Source organism: Pezoporus flaviventris, unplaced genomic scaffold, assembly GCF_033815535.1.
Source record: "Pezoporus flaviventris isolate CSIRO_AGI_PZ_B2104156 unplaced genomic scaffold, CSIRO_AGI_Pfla_v1 ptg000013l, whole genome shotgun sequence".
Taxonomy (NCBI): domain Eukaryota; kingdom Metazoa; phylum Chordata; class Aves; order Psittaciformes; family Psittacidae; genus Pezoporus; species Pezoporus flaviventris.
The window spans coordinates 35,602,235-35,619,609 of NW_026892561.1; the positions used below are offsets into that span (position 1 = coordinate 35,602,235).

The 17,375-nt window shown below is 45.5% G+C and overlaps 1 protein-coding gene across 1 annotated transcript; it reads left to right on the forward strand.

The window, feature by feature from the left end:
* Positions 1 to 1,575: 1,575 nt before the first annotated feature.
* Positions 1,576 to 14,978, forward strand: MINDY4B (MINDY family member 4B). Its single transcript, XM_061451087.1, has 15 exons — positions 1,576 to 1,816; positions 2,099 to 2,126; positions 2,878 to 3,030; positions 4,674 to 4,793; positions 6,104 to 6,195; positions 6,895 to 7,060; positions 7,522 to 7,587; positions 8,110 to 8,180; positions 9,030 to 9,216; positions 10,238 to 10,390; positions 10,500 to 10,680; positions 11,912 to 11,919; positions 12,264 to 12,373; positions 12,827 to 12,977; positions 14,934 to 14,978. The coding sequence occupies exons 1-15, from the start codon at positions 1,710 to 1,712 to the stop codon at positions 14,976 to 14,978; spliced, it is 1,638 nt and encodes a 545-aa protein (XP_061307071.1). The 5' UTR covers positions 1,576 to 1,709.
* Positions 14,979 to 17,375: the final 2,397 nt, after the last annotated feature.

A 17,375-nucleotide genomic window follows, 5' to 3' on the forward strand; every position in this document is an offset into this window, starting at 1 on the left:
ACAAAACCATACGCTTTGATGACCTTACTGACTTCTCTGTCATCTCTTATACTTTTACTATGAATATCAAAACATTGCTGGGGTTTCTCGGTGAAAGGTTTGTCAACTACACCCATACTTCCCAAACCCTTTCACAAAGAAGCTCTGCCTCCCCATGTGGTACCGTATCTCCCTAGATTTTAACAACATGTAAGGGCTACTGCAACATTTTAAATAATTTTCTTCTGATTTATATGCATATTCTTCTCAATGTATCTTCTTAAAGCATAAAATATAATACATCTCATGGTATTGTTTATTATATAGCAAATAATGAAGAGTAATGTTTCATCCTTCTTGTTTCTTATGTTTCATGAAGTGCTCTGCTTGGCAGCAGTCAGCAGGGTATGGGATCAGACACACAGGCTGCTCATACGTGTGTGTCTTTCTGAGTGATACTTGCAAGTCCTTGAAGAAGCTGGTTTGTATGTCTAAAATGTAGAACTGCCCAGACCTGCCTCAGCACAGAAGATAAACCTGTTCCCGTCCCTTTTGCTGTGCAGGAGAGAGCAGGGGTTCAGGAGTTTTCACAGGGGATCACTTTTCCCAAAGAGCCCGGCTCCACTGCTCCCCCTATGTCCCACCCCACTCACAAACCTGAGGCCAGCTGTTATATTTATCCATATCCATTTCCAAAGGCGAACATAAAAACTTCTTACTGGCAAAATAAAACTGAGGCGATATTTGTGTGTTTGACCTGCTGAAAGTAACGTTTAAGGTGAGTATGACCTGCTCAGCTTGTGCTTCTGGGTGAGCACCAGCATGTGCCCTGTAATCAGCGGAAGAAGTTTTACCGTTTAATTTCTACTACCATAGTTCATGATCAAATAAATAAATAAATAAATTTATAGCAAAGGGAAAAATATCTAAATATATTTTGAAGATTCTTGAAAAAACAGATATTTTCATATCCTAATAAAAAGTTAGTAGGCACATGCATCTGTATGTGTGCCTGCATGCAGTTTGCATATATATAAATACAAACATATATAATATATATATTGGTTTATGCATACAAGTGTTTTTAACAGGCTTAGACTACTAGCCCACTATGCTGGTGTAGGGGTGAACACCAAACACTGAAACTCAGAGACCCCCAGTCGGTGCCTTCTCCCAGACTGAAAGAGAACAAACCACGAGATTTCCATGACCCTGGCAGCAGGAAAATGGGCCTGACCCATACCCCTAAATGCCAGTCTTGCTACAGGAAGCGAGAGAAGTCAGAGGAACACCAGTGCATAGGTTTCGCATTGTCTTGTCTCTCCAGTGAATTTGCTCAACTTTACAGACATCTCCTAAGTCGGATTTTTTTTTTTTCATTGAGCTAGACACTTCCCACCCAGCCCTCACAGCCCAGACCCCATCCTGCTTCTGATCAGCCTGCACAGGGGGAGCTGCAACCCTGCAGCTGGAAAATCCCTCCCTGCTCCTGCACCAAGACCTTGCAGAGCAGACACATTGCTGTGGCCAGCTTCAGACAGCTTTCCGTCTGCATTAAACATTGACACTGCTTACACAGCAAGCAAAAAAACACAGACTGTGACAGGCTTTCATGAAAGTTTAATTGCGTTGTGGCAGTGGAAGCTGGTAGAGGGGATTCGGGTGCCTGAAGAAGAGCCGCTCCCTGAGCAGCCCCAGTGCCCACATCCCTTCGCATCACCCTGAGCACGATGGGTGACCAGGAAGCTGAGCACACTGTGCCACAGACAGAGATTCAGGTGATCGCCAGCAAAATTTCAGATCTAAACAAATGGAGAAATGTTTTCAGTTTCCATAGGTAAGATTTATAGTCTGCTTCATCATCATGTTTTAATTCCAGGTGTTTTCTTAATATCATATTTTAAATTATGCTTTATTACAACACTTACATGACCACGGAAAAAAGGTTTTAATGTACTCAGGAATGCAAGTACTACAGCTTTTTCTCTTCCTTTCTTTGTGGTTTCTTTTCTAGCTGGTCTCCTGTTTCTTCACATGCTAGCAATGCCTCTGTTGTTGGTTTTGGGGTTTGGTTTTTGTTCTGTTTTTTTTTAATTTGTATTTTATTTTCCCTTTTCAGTTTGGAAATCAGCAATTCAACTTATCAGGTAACTGCTTCTCTAAAAGTTAACATCTTGTATTTGTCTAGTGGTTTTTGTGACTGTTCCACCAGATTAGCATAGGGAGGAAATTGCACATCTATATATGCAGGACAGCAGTCAGTCTTTATGGATATTTATTTCTTATGCTCCTCCTTTAAGAAACAGGCATTTTCTACAGATATTTTAAAGGAATGTCTTGTCTTCCTGATCTAAATCGACGTGTCAGAGTAGCCCAACATAAATTAACCTTTCTATCTAAAAGTAACAGTTTTCATGGTCAGTTTTGGAACACAGAAAAACAGGGTAACATTATGAAATTTCTGAAATAGAAATATTTGGAGAACCTGCTGTGTCTTTAGGTTGGAAAGCACTGAAGTTTATTCCCCGTAATTCAGACAAACACAACATTACTATGTACTCAAATCATTGGCTTGCAAGGATCTATTTGTAATGTTTGCAAAAAGCTGGAGGTCTGTCCTGGTTTAACCCCATCTGGCAACTAAGTATCACTAATAATCAGCATTACTCTCAGACTAAAGCCAAAACACAGCACTGTACCAGCTACTAGGAAGAAAATTAATTCTATCCCAGCTGAAACCAGGATAAGGTCAAACATACTGATGCTCCCTGGCAGCACATACTCCCCTTCCCTGCCTCTCCACAAGCCAATCCCAGTAGAGTACTGAAGGGGGTAACTTTCAGGGCATGGAGGCAGCAGTTATGGCATGACTCCCTGTCTGCTCCTCTCTCTGTCCAGCAAGACGATGGCAACACTGGCAATGGAGTACCTGGAGCCAGAGAGCCCTTAGGCCTGCAGCTGCCGGTGCCTCTGCCCCGTTCCGCCATCCCTGAGCCCCTACTGACCTCTCCAGATGCAGGCGGCCAGCCCATCTCCTTGGAAATGGCAATGGTGAGCAGGCCTGCTGAGTTACGCATGAGCTGTAATATAATCTCATTAAAACAAAGAGACTCAGGAACCTTATCTGGCATTGTGGGAGGCTCAGCATATTGCTGGGCTGAAGGCTGTAGCCTTCTGTTAGCTGTAACAGAAGTATGTAACAGTAATGACTTATTTATGAAACTTTGAGAGAACATGGTTGCAACACAACCTGTGAACAGGTATACTATAATTCTCATTAGATAATAGGTCAAATGACAAAGTGTAATGTTTCCCTGCTCTTTGGTGCTTTCTTATCGAATAGCTTCAGAATGGGAGGCAGGAATTCAGGAGATCAGTGAGAAATTTCCACTCTCACTCAAATACCTGGGTTTTAGAACACTAGTGCATCCAAATGTAAAGTATTTACATAACTGTTGTGGTTTAAACCCTAGCCAGACTGCTTGTTCACTCACTCCCACTGAGTGGTGCCGGGCTGAGAGCAATCGAGGCCCCCCCCCCCCCCGGGGCTCTCCCCTTCCCCGCTCCCAGAGGAACAGGGAGGAGGATCGAAAGAGTGCAACTCCCACAGGTTGAGACAAGAACAGTCCAGCAACCAATGTACAACACAAATCACCACCGCTACCACCAACGACAACAATGATAAGAGAAAATAACAAGGGAAGAGAATACAGTACCACTGGCCAAGAAACGAGTCCCACCTGGAAGCCCGTGTCCTTCTGTTTAAAAAAACGTTGATGCTTAACAATCAGAATCTTCAAACTGAGCTATTTAGTGTGAAATCCTGCTCTGAAAAATGACTGCGCAATGATAAGAACATCTTTCTCCCTTGTGTATGACAGTTTATTGTATGGTGGGGCTTCTTTGGCATGCACCACCTCCTCCTCTGGTGACATTCCGAAATCTTTGCCCTCTGTCCAGTCCATGATGACTTCTAGAATGCCTGGATGACTGGGATTTCCTATTTGAGTTCATTGTGTAATTAGTGCAGCGCATTTACTCCATGTAGCATCAGTTGCATGATGTGTAGAGGAGACCCTGCCTTTGAACATCCAGCCCAGCACGGGCAGCCAGGGTGCCAGGAGGAGCTGTGCTTCAGTGCCAATCACTTCCGAAGCAGCTCGAACCCCTTCATAAGCTGCCAGTAACTCTTTCTCATTTGGGGTACAGCTGGCCTCAGAGTCTTTGTATCCCCAACTCCAAAAGCCGAGGGGTCAACCTCGAGTCTCCCCTGGAGCTTTCTGCCAGAGGCTCCAGGTAGGACCGTTCTCCCCAGCTGCAGTGTACAGCACATTTTTTACATCTGGCCCGGTCCGGACTGGTCCAAGGGCTACTGCGTGAACTATCCTGCATTTAATTTGCTCAAAGGCTTGTTGTTGCTCAGGGCCCCATTTAAAATCATTCTTCTTCCGGGTCACAAGGTGCCCAATGTGGGGCAATTGTACTTCCCAGGATTGTTTGAAATGCTGAGAGGAGTGACTACATTAAGCACAAACATCACCTTTGCTTTGTGGGGCCTGATTCTCGGTAGACAGCTTTACACTGCTCTGGCTGTGAGCATATGCACTGACCTTGTATCCCAAGGCCCCTCTGATGCTGACAAAGCCAGGATGTGAAGGGGGCTGAACCCAGCCTGTCTTTCTCCTCTTCAACAGGAGCTGCGGAAGCTGCTATTTGGAAATGTGCTCCAGCTCTTCAGCTGTGAATGGGCAAAAGCATGTTTCAGGTTTCGTGAGCCATACTCTGACCTGGCCTATGCTTTGGAGACAGAAAAGGTAAGTATTTCAGCCCAGCAACCTGCATCATCTCCTCAGTGTCTCAGCCACTAACAGGAGCTGGCAGTCAGTGCTGGGTGTCTCAGGAGTGTCCATGCCTGGTCCCCATGTCCTGCAAGCCTGCACCCTCCACATCTGCACCCCATGCCTGTACCCTGCGCTCTGCACACCTGCATGCCATGCTTGCACCTCACGCTCTGCATGCCCACACCCCATATTTTGCATGCCTGCAACTGCACACTCTCCACATCTGCACCCTGCACTCTGCACGCCTGCACCTTACACTCTGCATGTCTGCCCACTGAGCTTTCTCCACAGGCAGACTGTGGGGGCTTCCAACCACAGCCATGCTCCACGGCCATCTTGAGCAAGCCTCCAGCTGCCCTCGCAGTGGCAACTGAAGCGTGTCTGGGAGTGGGATGAACTGTTCTGATTCAGCAGCACAATGCATACACAAGCTTTAAATATCACGGTATTAAATGCTTCCAAGGTGAAGGCTCAATAGAGAAGCAGTGGGTTGTTGCAGGTAGGCACGAATAAGCAGTATCTGCCTGTTTCTTTTGGGGTAGAGTTACGTACTTCTTTCTACCCCACCTGGAAATCAAACAGGTGAATTTACCTACATTTTCAAGAGGGAGGTTTTCTTCTTCCTTATTTACCACCATAATACTGACCCCCCAAAAAGCAGAAGACTAAGATACATGCTTAAAATTGCAAACACCTTTAATCCACCAGGAAGTTAACATGCTCTTACAAATGCAGGTGAAACTCTGAGTTCAGAGGCTCTGTGACTGCAGAGAGGATGACAGCCCTGACGTGAGGCACCAGCACAATGAGGAGCAGGCATGGCCACCCTCGTGCATGGCCTCATGTCAGGCCCATGCTGCCTTGAGATCCTGGTCCCTTTGCTGAGAGGCTGGAGGAGAGAGAAAACAAGCCGTGGTGCTTCTAGGCACATGTGGCATGTGGGGCTGAGAGCCCTTCCCTGCAGCTCTGGTGCTGCAAGGGAAGGACCCCTGCCTAGGACCTGCCCTCCCCATAGGCACACAGCCAGGGCCACCCTGGAGTCTTTTCTTGTGTGAAGGTTTCTTGGGTATAGGCACATAAGATCTTTTTCAATTTGCTTTTCTATTTATCTCAGGAGCTGTCAGTAGCACTTCTGAATTCCCATGGAGAAAAGAAAAAAACTCTCCTAACAGTGGTATTGGGATGGCTCACATTGACCAGGGGTTGCGGTGATTTCCAGATGGACACAGCAGGAGCTAGTTCAGGCCCCTCAGCACTAGGGAGTGTCATCTTTTTGTTTCTAGGGGGGAGCAAGAGCCATTCTGATGGCTGTACAAGCATACATCATCAAATACCTGCTCTTCATAAGAACCACAGAATACACTCACCTGGAAAGGTAAGAAGCTGAGCCTTCCCCTGGGACATACGGAAACTATTTTCTTGCATTATTTGAACTGAGACAGACTAGCACCAGCCCCTAGGTTTAACTGAACTAGACATATGCTCAGGTTTGGAGCTAAAGGTGGGGATTTGCACCCAGGAGAAAAGCCTCATCTGACTCCAGACAAGGCTTTTCCCCCAAAAGAGAGTTGTTTTTTGTAACAATGGTGCTTGCTCCCTTGTCCCACTCCCTGGCACCATGGTCACAGCCTATGGCAGCACATGGATAACATTAGTGCTGCACAGCTGCCCCACACCATGGGCAGCACTGGGAGGGAAGGTAAAGCTCAGTTTTTGGTACTGGGATACCCGCATGGGACCCCCAGAGCCAGGATGAAACCCCCATGGCATGGCACACATGTTGCTCCCAGCACATGGGAAGCATATCCTTACAAGTAGCAGCAACAGCACCAAGCAAAAAGTGGAAATTTCAAGGACAATGGGCACTTGCTGTGGCTTCACAGTCCTCACAGACACCAGATAGGCAGGGCAGGGCCTCTGAGGTTCAATCCAGCCCCTGCTGAGAAGGGCCCTATTCACACTCAAGGTCAACTCCAGGACTGGGGGGTCTGTCAAAATCCCCAAGGATGGACCCTTGGCACAGACCTCCTGGACCCATCTTCTCTGCCGCATGCCTCTGCCTCCTACACTGCAGGCTGTGTAGGGTAAGCCGGCAGGAGCAAGGGGAGGCGCTGGCAGCTGCCCTGGCAGACACCCTGTGGGCAGCAGGAGGAGGTGGGAGAGCCGTGATCTGCCTCGTCACTGCAGCCATCCATGTGGTGCCCAGCAGCGACTACAAAGCCGACAACTTCACAGAAAGAGTGAGTACGAAAATGTCTCTTGCAAACGGGATTTTCTTTAAAGAAATTTTTAATTTTAATTAAATTCTCCTGAAATTTTTAAATCAAGAAACAAAATCTCAGAAACCTGTTCCCTAAGTTATGGTGTGGCACAGACTGTGAACACTTTGGACCCATGTCCCAGCTGCAGCCTGTGAGACACCTCTGCTTCCTTGTAGAGGCTTTAGGTGAGCAGAGGGGCTGCTGTTCCCTTTCATTAAAGGCTGAATTGTCTTCTCTCACAAAAAGGGGAAAACAGTTAATGTAAAGCTGTTCTTCTAACTCTTTGTATAGAGCTGAACTCCTCGGTTTTGGAGGCAGCAGAGTAGAATCATGCACCATTCTTTCATTTGTCTAAAGGAAACACTGGCTTAAAAAGCTCAGCTGTTTGATATAATTAACGCCTCCTTTACGACATCTTCACCAACCTTCCTGCCCAACAGATCCATCTGTTTGAGTTCTCTGAGAAAGCAGCAGCTCAGGAGTTTATCCTTGGCCATATAAACTGTGTAAGTATGGGCTGGATATTAGCTTTATTCTGACTTATTTTGTTGCTTGTGTACATTTTATTTCCCATTCAAAAGCAGACCTTATGGATACCAATAGTGCTGCCTTCAGGCAGTTATTCCATAAATCATTTCTAGCCTTTCCTACGGGAAATGATCCTGCTCCCACTAAAATCCGCACACTTTACCCATCAATTTCAGCTCTTCCAATCCACAAACACCAGGCAAACAGAGACATCTTGCACATTACTTAAATATATAATACAGTTTCTTGCAAATACTGTTTTTTTAGCAAAAATCTGGGGGAAAAGTGTACAAGACCAGTTAAGCCACTAACTGGAAGTTTCATCTTTCCTTTCTTTATCCTGTTCCTATTCATCAAAATTAGTTATAAAATCTTTCTGGAGTAACATTTTATTCATTTAGCTCAACACACTCACCTCAGGTTGTATTGAAGCAGATGAACTGTTTCGATTAAACATCACATACCTGTAATTCACACCCTGTGATTACTTCTTTTTCCAGTTCAAAGACGAACAAAGTCATGGAGTGATCCTTTTTTTATACAGTTTACTTTTCTCGAGGACACTTGAAAGGTATATTTAATTTTTTACACTTTTTCCTCTAATTTAGTTACATCTTCTGATGTCTTTTCCTTGTTTTACTTCAATGTCCATTCTCAGTTGAATGTGAAAAAGCAGGGACAGAAGCAGACACTGGTGGCTGTGTTTTGCAGATGCAAATACAGTACACCCTGAGTATCTGCACGTCCAGGAGGGCAGCAGAGAGGAGAGAAACCCTTTGCAAACACAGCAAAACAAATGCTCTGTGTAAACCTGGGAGTTATCTCACTGACAGCAACCATCACCTTCACAGTCAATTACACTTACACAGGAAAATCACAAGTGCATTTAAAAAGGGAAAAAATCTGCCAGTGTGACTGTGCTGGCAGAGGTGCCTGATAGGGTCTTTCTAAACCCAGCACAACTAGATTTGGGTAATAATGCTTTAGAAAGGTACACCTAATGCTTTAGAAAGAGACATATTTATTCCAATATAAGACATGACTCATATTAATGTGACACTATGACAGCTACTCTAGCAAAAAATTGCACCACTACTTCAAATCGTTGTGCTCAGGCTATGCCTGGGTTGTAACCAAGGCCTTTCAGCAGAAATCGCACCAAGGGACACCCTGGCTCTGTCTGCAGGGGTGTGAATCTGACACTAGATTTGGGTTTTAAGAGGAAGAGATCTGAAGCACAAGAGCTCCGACTGAACATAGAGCTGCTGTGTCAGGACAGCATTGCTGTGCCCACAGCACAGAGAAATAACGGAGTCTGTGGAATTTCTTCCTGTTTCCTGTTAATCAGACAGTGAGGTACAGCACTCACCTCAGGCACTGATCCAGGTGCTACTGTAACACTTTGTGTTTGGTGTTACAGGGTCCGAGAAGACTTAGACGGCACAGCAACTCCTCTGTTGAAATGCAGTTTTGGAAACATTACCTGTACACAGGTAAGATTAGCCTCATTTCTCCACTTTTTTTTTTTATTTTTTAATTTTATTATTCCTACATTTGATTTAGGAAAAAATTCTCACTTGTTAATCCAAGGGGGGATAAAGGCGAGTGTATGGTAATAGAAAAATATATTTATAATTTTAATCATGACCATCCATTTTAGAAATGGATAATAAGAAAGCCACAGGAGACCTGGCATTCCTCTGCTCATGACAGACATGACAGAGCTGGCAGTGGGACACCAGCTCCCTGTTGTGGAAGAGTCAGGCACTTCACTCATAAAAGCAACGATACACCTTATTGGCTTGGTGTCTCAGACTTGGCCAACAGCAGTTTATGTCCAAAGGAATATATATGTATATTTTATGTATATATTTATATATATATATATATGTACACACACATAATCCTTTCTATCACTTGGGCAAGATTTCAAAGTTTTGCATGCTATTAGTCACCATCACAGAGGCCCACAAAACTGACTTAGGTAGGTTACAAGCTTGAAAGAATATTTATTCTAATAAAAAATAATTTAATGCTCCAACATTAGTAAATTACAGGTCCTACATGCCAAGTGGAATCAAATACTACATGACTTAAAGTTAAGTTTTGCAGGGAATAAAACCAAAAATGCATTTCACTCACCAGTCAAGATGAGGGCCTTCAACCTCAGAGAGTTGCCTCAGGCAGTGTCCTGACCCAAAGGGAGAGTCCTCGACTGCAGACCCACTGCTCTGAGGAGAACCGACTCAACTCTTGCCCTGCAGAAGGGTCCCATTTAGAAGTAGAATATGATCTATGGTAAAAATATGGTCTGAGGGCTCTTCGCTTTTGCCTAAAGTGCAGGTCTAGCAATGGCCAGTTATACAACAGCCAGCTGTACAACCCTGTTGTGACCAAAATCACCAGATTTTGTGGTTACCTGAGCCAGACCAAAGCCAGCAGATATCTGTAAGCACTAGCAGATATGGTTTTATATTTTACTGGAGACCAGAGTAAGCAGAGATATTTATTAGGAAGTATTGTGGCTCAACGATTCACCCCTCAGGTGGGTGCAGCTGCCACACCACCATTTTGTGAAGGGCATTTGCTCTGCTGCCTCACAGCATGACACAGGCTGTTTCCTTGCAGGCCGTGCTCAGCCTCCTCCTAACAGGACGAGCAAACCCGCATGAGCTTGATGGCAGCCAGGAGCTGGGGCCCAGAGGGGAGGGCATCGAGGCATGGCAGCAGCGGGGCCCGGTGGGCTACCTGCACTGGAGCAGGGCACAGGCAGAGCGGCAGGTGAGAGCTGGCAAGGCCTGTGGCTGGAAGGCACATACCTGATGTCCACACACCAAAGTTTTGGGAACAAAGGCCATGTTCAATGCAAGGCTCTACTCTCTCTCCCCAGGTGTGCCCCAGGCTGAGAACACCCCGTCTGCCCATCTGGCTGTGCAGCATCACTGGGAGGCACAGCATTCTCTTTGGCACTGACAGCCAAATCCTCTCTGACTGGAAAAGGGAGAAAGTCTTCCACCTGTACTTCTACAATGGGCAGCTGGAGCAGACAAAAACAGCCCACCTAACTATAGGTATGCACCCGAGCTTACCATGGAGGATATGAGGTATGGATGTCACATACAGACCATGCATAGAACTGTATATGTGTAGAGCTAGGCTGGTCTACTTACACATACAATTCAATGTTCTGTGTTTAACATACATACACATAAACTATATATATTATATTAACCGTTCATGGAACGTGAGAAATCTATTCCAAACAACAATATAAAAAGACACAAGCAAAAACCTGGCTTTGACAGGACTGTGACCATTTCGGAAGGGGTAATGCTCTCAAGCATGTGGCCCATTGCTCAGAAGAGCTATAGAAGTATTTGTTATAGAAGTAATAACTCCCAAGTCCCTGTGTAAATTCTGGTTGGCCGGCACCCCTCCCCAGCCCACAGCTGGGCACAGCAGATGCTCAGCACTGAGTGAAGCTGAGGTCATGCTGTTCCCCAGTGCCAGGGGCTGAGCAGGGCTCTGGTGGGCAGGTGCTGGGTGAGCTGCCAGGAGAGCAGAGTCCATCCCACCCATGGTCTGTGCAGGGGACAGCCACCAAGCTCCCCTCCCCAGGGCACAGACTGCACTCTTGTCCCACCATGGGGCCACTCAGGACTTCACTGTTTTCTCCTTTACTCACAGACATGGCCAAAGAGTTTTTACTGGAGAAATGACAGTTTTTCAGGATACAGGATGCAACTGTTGCTTCTGTGTTAAATATCCAATATGGACATACTGTTTAAAACCATTTCATCTCCTGTGATTATTATGCCCCCATCAGTCCAGTATGAATGACCAGCTGACCAAGTGTCTCAGAACAACTAGTAGGAGTGAGAAAACCCACAAACACTCTCCAATCCCATGGAACAAATCCCAGGAGAATGTTCCTGTAAGTGCAAAGTTTAAATGCAACAGGAAATTTTATTTAATCATTCAATGATTAAATAAAAATTTTGAACAAAACTATTCCCAAGGCAGCAGTGCTGGCATGCAGGGTGGGTGAACACCCTGTTTTCAGTATCTAACTGAGAGTTAAGTTTGTATTTTCCTGCCTACCAGCCAGGTGCCACCATGGCCATCGTGTTCCCCCTCAAATTTTAAATTCATACCCAGAGCAGTGAACTGCTTCTTGTGGCATCAAATGGGTTGTGAACCTGCCTGTGTATTCAGGATCTAACTTTCTCCACGCCACTGTGCACCGTTTACCTTTGCTATCTTAATGTCCAGCCTCTTTTTCTCACTCTCCTTTCACTACAGCATTTAAAGTGAGAAACTTAAAAACATCAAAGTAAAGCCTAAATATGCAGGAAAGAAGGGCGAATCAAGATCACGGTCATGATAGACAGTGTGGCCACAGATAATGAAGTGTGCATCTGTTCAGAAAAACAATATGCAAACATACCGTGCAAGGAGTTGTGAGCTGCATTTATAGTGCCTGAATTTCACAAGCATGGGAGGCAGCCCCTGGGGAGGCTGTGTTGGTGCTGCCCTGAGCTGCCTCCTGGGGCAAGGGCAGGCAGCACACCTGCAGCAATCCAGCTGTCCTAAAACTTTTTTTGAGAGGGGTTGGGTTTTTTAGACATTCTTTTTACCTGTGTTTCCTTTTCAGATACTCATTCGCATCACTGGGAAGAGGACCAAAGTGAAGACCCAAGCAGCCCAGGGAAGAGCCGTCTGTCCGTGGAGATGGCAATCAGGACCAAGTGGGCAGACGCAACTGTTAGCTGGAATGGGACAGATCCCTTCTTCTGAGGAGTCCCAGCATCTCCCACTTGCTGCCAAAGCCACCAAACGCTGTGGTCTGGAGGTGAAAAACTTTCACCAATGAAACAACCTTTGGTGCCTTGGGCAAATGTCCTGTTCGGCAAGGCATTGCACTCACTGTGAAAGCCTGCGCTGGCGATGAACAGTTACTAGCAACACGGCCTTGCTGCACACATTTTCCAGGTTCTGCCTCCCACAACAGCTGGCAGAAAAAGGAAAAAGGGTGGCAATCTGCTTTCCTCCCATGTCAGATACGTTAAAGAAATCAAGGTGTCTCTTAAGAGTGCAGTGGAAGTGAAATCAATATTGAGCATCGAGAATACTGCGTGCATCTGATTTGTTTAATCCAGTGGGTGCAACTGATTTAGCTATTTGCAATGAGTAAGGTTTCCTCCCTGTTCTCCACAGCTGTGACATCTGTAAGCAGTCTCTCTCCTGCTTCAGCGACAGCTCAAGCATGGTCCCTGGCCAGGCTGGCTCACGGAGCTACCCTGCATCCCGCACACCAACAAGAAAGCACAGCTCGTACATGGGAACCCAGGCAAAAGAGCCTTATGAGGTACTCCTTGCTGTGAATTTATGACACCAAGCCGGGCAGAAGAGTTGATCTCCTTGAGGGTAGGAAGGCTCTGCAGAGGGATCTGGACAGGCTTGATAAATGGACCAAGGCCAATTGTATTGAGATTCAACAAGCCAAAGTGTCTGGTCCTGCAGCTGGGTTACAAGAACCCCATGCAATGCTTCAGGTTTGGAGAAGAGTGTCTGGAAAACTGCCTGACAGAAAAGGACCTGGGGGTTTTGGTCAACAGTGGCTGAGGAAAAGCCAGCAGTGTCCCCAAGCGGACAAGAAAGCCAAGATCATTCTGGCTTATATCAGAAATAGCATAGCCAGCAGGACTAGGGAAGTAATAATCCCCATATACTTGGCACTGGTGAGGCCACACCTTGAATGCTGCGTTCAGTTCCGGGCCCCTCACTACAAGTAAGGCATAGAGGTGCTGGAGCATGTCCAAAGGGCAGTGAAGCTGGTAAAGGGTCTGGAGCAGAAGTCTTATGAGGAGTGGCTGAGGGAACCAGGGGTGTTCAGTCTGGAGAAAAGAAGGCTCAGATGAGACCTTCTCACTCTCTACAACTACCTGAAAGGAGGTTGTAGCTACAGGGCAGTCAGTCTCTTTTCCCAAGTAACAAGTGACAGGATAAGAGGAAATGGCCTCAGGTTGTGCCTGGGGAGGTTTAGATTTGATCTTGGAAAAATTTCTTCACGGAAAGGTCAAGCAGGGAAGTGGATGAGTCACCTTCCCTGGAGGATTTAAAAGGTATATGTGGTGCTTAGGGACATGGTTTAGTTGCCTTGGCAGTGCCATGTTAATGGTTGGATTCAATGATCTTAAAGGTCCTTTCCAACCTAACCATAATTCTACGTTTCAGCAATTTTACTGACTCTGAGTGTGGCCAAGTCCTGGAACCCTGCAGCGGCCTGGTACATACAGGCGGGGCACAGCACTCTTCACTCGCATTAATTCCTTTCTGCTTCCTTTTCTATAGACATCACCTAAAAAAGACCTATGAGTCATACCAAAAGCTGTGTTGCTAATGACAACTGTACGGAGAACAATAACCCTTTCTGCAAGCAAGTGATCTAGAAGTTTGGGTTTGTTGTATTTTTTTTAAAAAAAAAAAAAGGAAAAAAAAAAAAAAAGGAAAGGAAGAAGTGGTCATAACCTGAGCTGAGATTCAGCCCGGCTGGCGCACAGAGCCTGCTGGCTAGCAAGCTAATGTGGGGTCTGCAGCTGTCATTGCCCACCTTCTTTTATTTCTGCTCAAGAAAGAGGGTGGAGAAGAGCCCATGGTCAGTCAAGGCCCTTGCAATGAGATGCTGCAAGACAGCACTGACTTTAACCATCATGCACTTATGCAAATAATTAATAATGAATGAATGAAACTCTGTGGTAACTGCTAATGAAGCTGGGTCACCCAGCACAATGCCATATATTGCAAGGCTATATATGCTGTATAATAGCTAAACAGGTTACTACAGAGATAAAAGATCAGCCTTCAGGAGCTGTTTTCCATGGCAAGGCAGCAGTGCTGCCCTTCCTCTTTCTCCCAGTACACCATGGGGACAGTCAGTGCGTCTGGCCCTGCTTGCACTGGCTCTTGGCTCACGCTGCAGAGAGGGGACCCAGGGCTGCTGAGTCCATGTGAGCCCATTGCCCTGCTGTGACTGCACCAGTGACTTGCCGTCAGCACAGGCAGGGCAGAGTACTCCATCCCCTCAGCCGTGCCATTGCCCCCAGAAAGCTGTCTCCCACCCTGGCCCCTTGCTCCCTCACACTGTGCTGCTTCCTGTCCTGCTCCCAAGACCAGGTTTGGCAAATGCTTGTCTGATTGCTAAAGACAGAAAAAGGAATAGAAACCATGCTGCACCAGACTGCAGAAACATACACCCCCACCACCTCCCTCGGCCTTTAATACTTCTGCCCCCACATCTTCATGTCTTTTTATAACCTTGCAGTGCAAGGCTAAATTTAAGCTGCTGATTTCCTTCAATGAGAACTAAGCCCTTCCTCATTTCTGCGAGGTAACATCATGCTTATGCATGCTTTAAAAATAAGAAGCAATAACAGTATGATCTGGCTATTAGTCAAACTTGTCTGAAAAGCCTCCACAGTTCCAGCACGTCAGAAAGCTCTGTCCTCGTGACAGAGACAACAGCTACAGATTTTCACTCCTAGTCTGGAAATTTCTTTGCAGAAGACAAATACACCTTTCAAAACCCCACATGCATCCCACAGATACTAGGGGGTGCTCTCATGCCCTGAAATACAGGAATATTTGGGGGCATCAGGGGCTACCTGGCAAGGAATGTGAGCAACAAATACAGACACACACAAATGAAACTCATGCCACATCTTGGCACCCTTAATGGTTGGACTTGATGATCTTAAAGGTCTTTTTCAACCTAGCTGATTCTGTGATCCTATGAGTCAATCTCAAGGGGGAAAGAAGTATCAAAGCCTCTGGCAACTCGCAAACAAGCTGCAGGTTTTTACTCCAAGGAAAAGGCCTCTGACACCACACACTGCCTCTGGAGATAAACTCTCCGTTAACTTTCCTGGCAGGCAGGGAAGTTGTCAGCTCTTCCCCACGTGGATGTGCCAGCATCTGCAAGTCTTGGCTGGGTGCTGCCACTTCCTTCGCAGTCACCCATCCATTGTCCTCCCCTCCATGGAAACATACCTTCAGGGGAGGTGGAAACATCCATCACTAGGTCCCTCTCCTACATGGATCTAGTTGCTGATAATCTCTCATCAGCGATCTGAAGAGCTCTCAAACTGCAGAGAAGACAAGCAGACCTTATTTCTCTTAACACTGGTTTACAAATCATCTTTTACACTGCAAGCAATTATTCCGATAGTGTAGACATAGTAGCCTATCACATTGGAGGGAGCCAGCTTATGGTTATCTTCAGAGGCTGGTGTCTTTGTTAGTGAGGATCAGTAGATGGAGAAGCCAGTGCCAGCCTTGTACTGCTACCATAAAAGTCAGTTGGAGAAACTCTCTAAGGCTCAATTTGGAGTTTTAGAAAGCAGGCATTCTGTATCACAGCACTGGGCGCACACGCGAATCATTTTGCAAAGGTGAGCACACCCGTTTCTTTCTGGCAGCAGCTATATATTTAGCATACTCATGCATATCCAGGAACTAATTATAATATTTGCATTTTAATTATGTGTGCACTTTCTTGCTGAGTGGGGGTCTCTGGCAATCACCGACAGTCTTCCTCACTGTGTTTACTGAATGACCTCAGTGCCTGTGCACACTCACAAGGTCCTAGTGCTGAGTTAGCAGTTGGTATGTCCTTGCTTCTGTTCTATTCCCCACCCCATGTTGCGTGCCACTGCTATCTTGAAAGCTGGCATCCTTGGTCCTATTTACTGTCTCCTTAGTTGTTATCAGTCCCATAGTGTTCCTTCCCCCCGCAGCCCCGTCATTCCTTTCTCTCTACATGTTAGTAAGTTAGAATAGTTTGGTCTGTTCTACTATGTTAAAGGCACACACACTATTGTTAGTTTAAAATTTAAGCCTACAGTACCTTTTGGGAACTTACTTGACTGGCTCAGTCTGACTGGTACACTCCCATTTATCCCAAGCAGAATACACTGTATCCAAAGTACATTATATGTTGAAAAGGAGTCTTCAGGGTTGCTAATAAAAAAACTGGGGTGGCCACATTCTGACATTAAATATATATAGAGATTTAATACATATATACACATTATATATACACATACATAGCTTAAATAACTTATAGTTTATATATATATACACATATATAGCTTAAATAATGTATTTTTAAATTACCCTGTATTATTGAAAGCACTGAAAAAAGTATATTTTATTTGTATAAACATCCCCACTATTCTAGTTTATTTGTGAAAAGGCTCTTATTTTTTCTCTTCCCTATTAATATATAATATACATATTATATATACCTTTCCCATTAATATATAATATAGATATTACATATACCACAGAATACGTAAAAAATCCACAAACCAAGTAAGAAGTCTTCTCCCAAGACGACATGACTGTTCTGGCCTTGTTTTCACGCCAGACAGTGGGATAGGGGTAGGGGGCAAAGGACTCATCACTCCAGGATGGAGACCAGAATCTCAAGGCCTGTGAATATTAATTGTCTAATCTCAAAAGATACACTCATATGCCTACGCCAAAGTGTCTCAACAGCTTTACACCCTAAGGAGTCAAATTGTTCCACGTACAATGAGCCAAGAGCAATCACATACAAGAGGCCAAGTGCAACCCATTTACAAGAATTACAGAATCATCTAGAATGATCAAACTAGGTTGGAAAACACCTGTAAGATCATCCAGTCCAACTGTTACCGCAGGACTGCCAAGTCCGCCACTAAACCATGTCATCAAAGGCCTCATC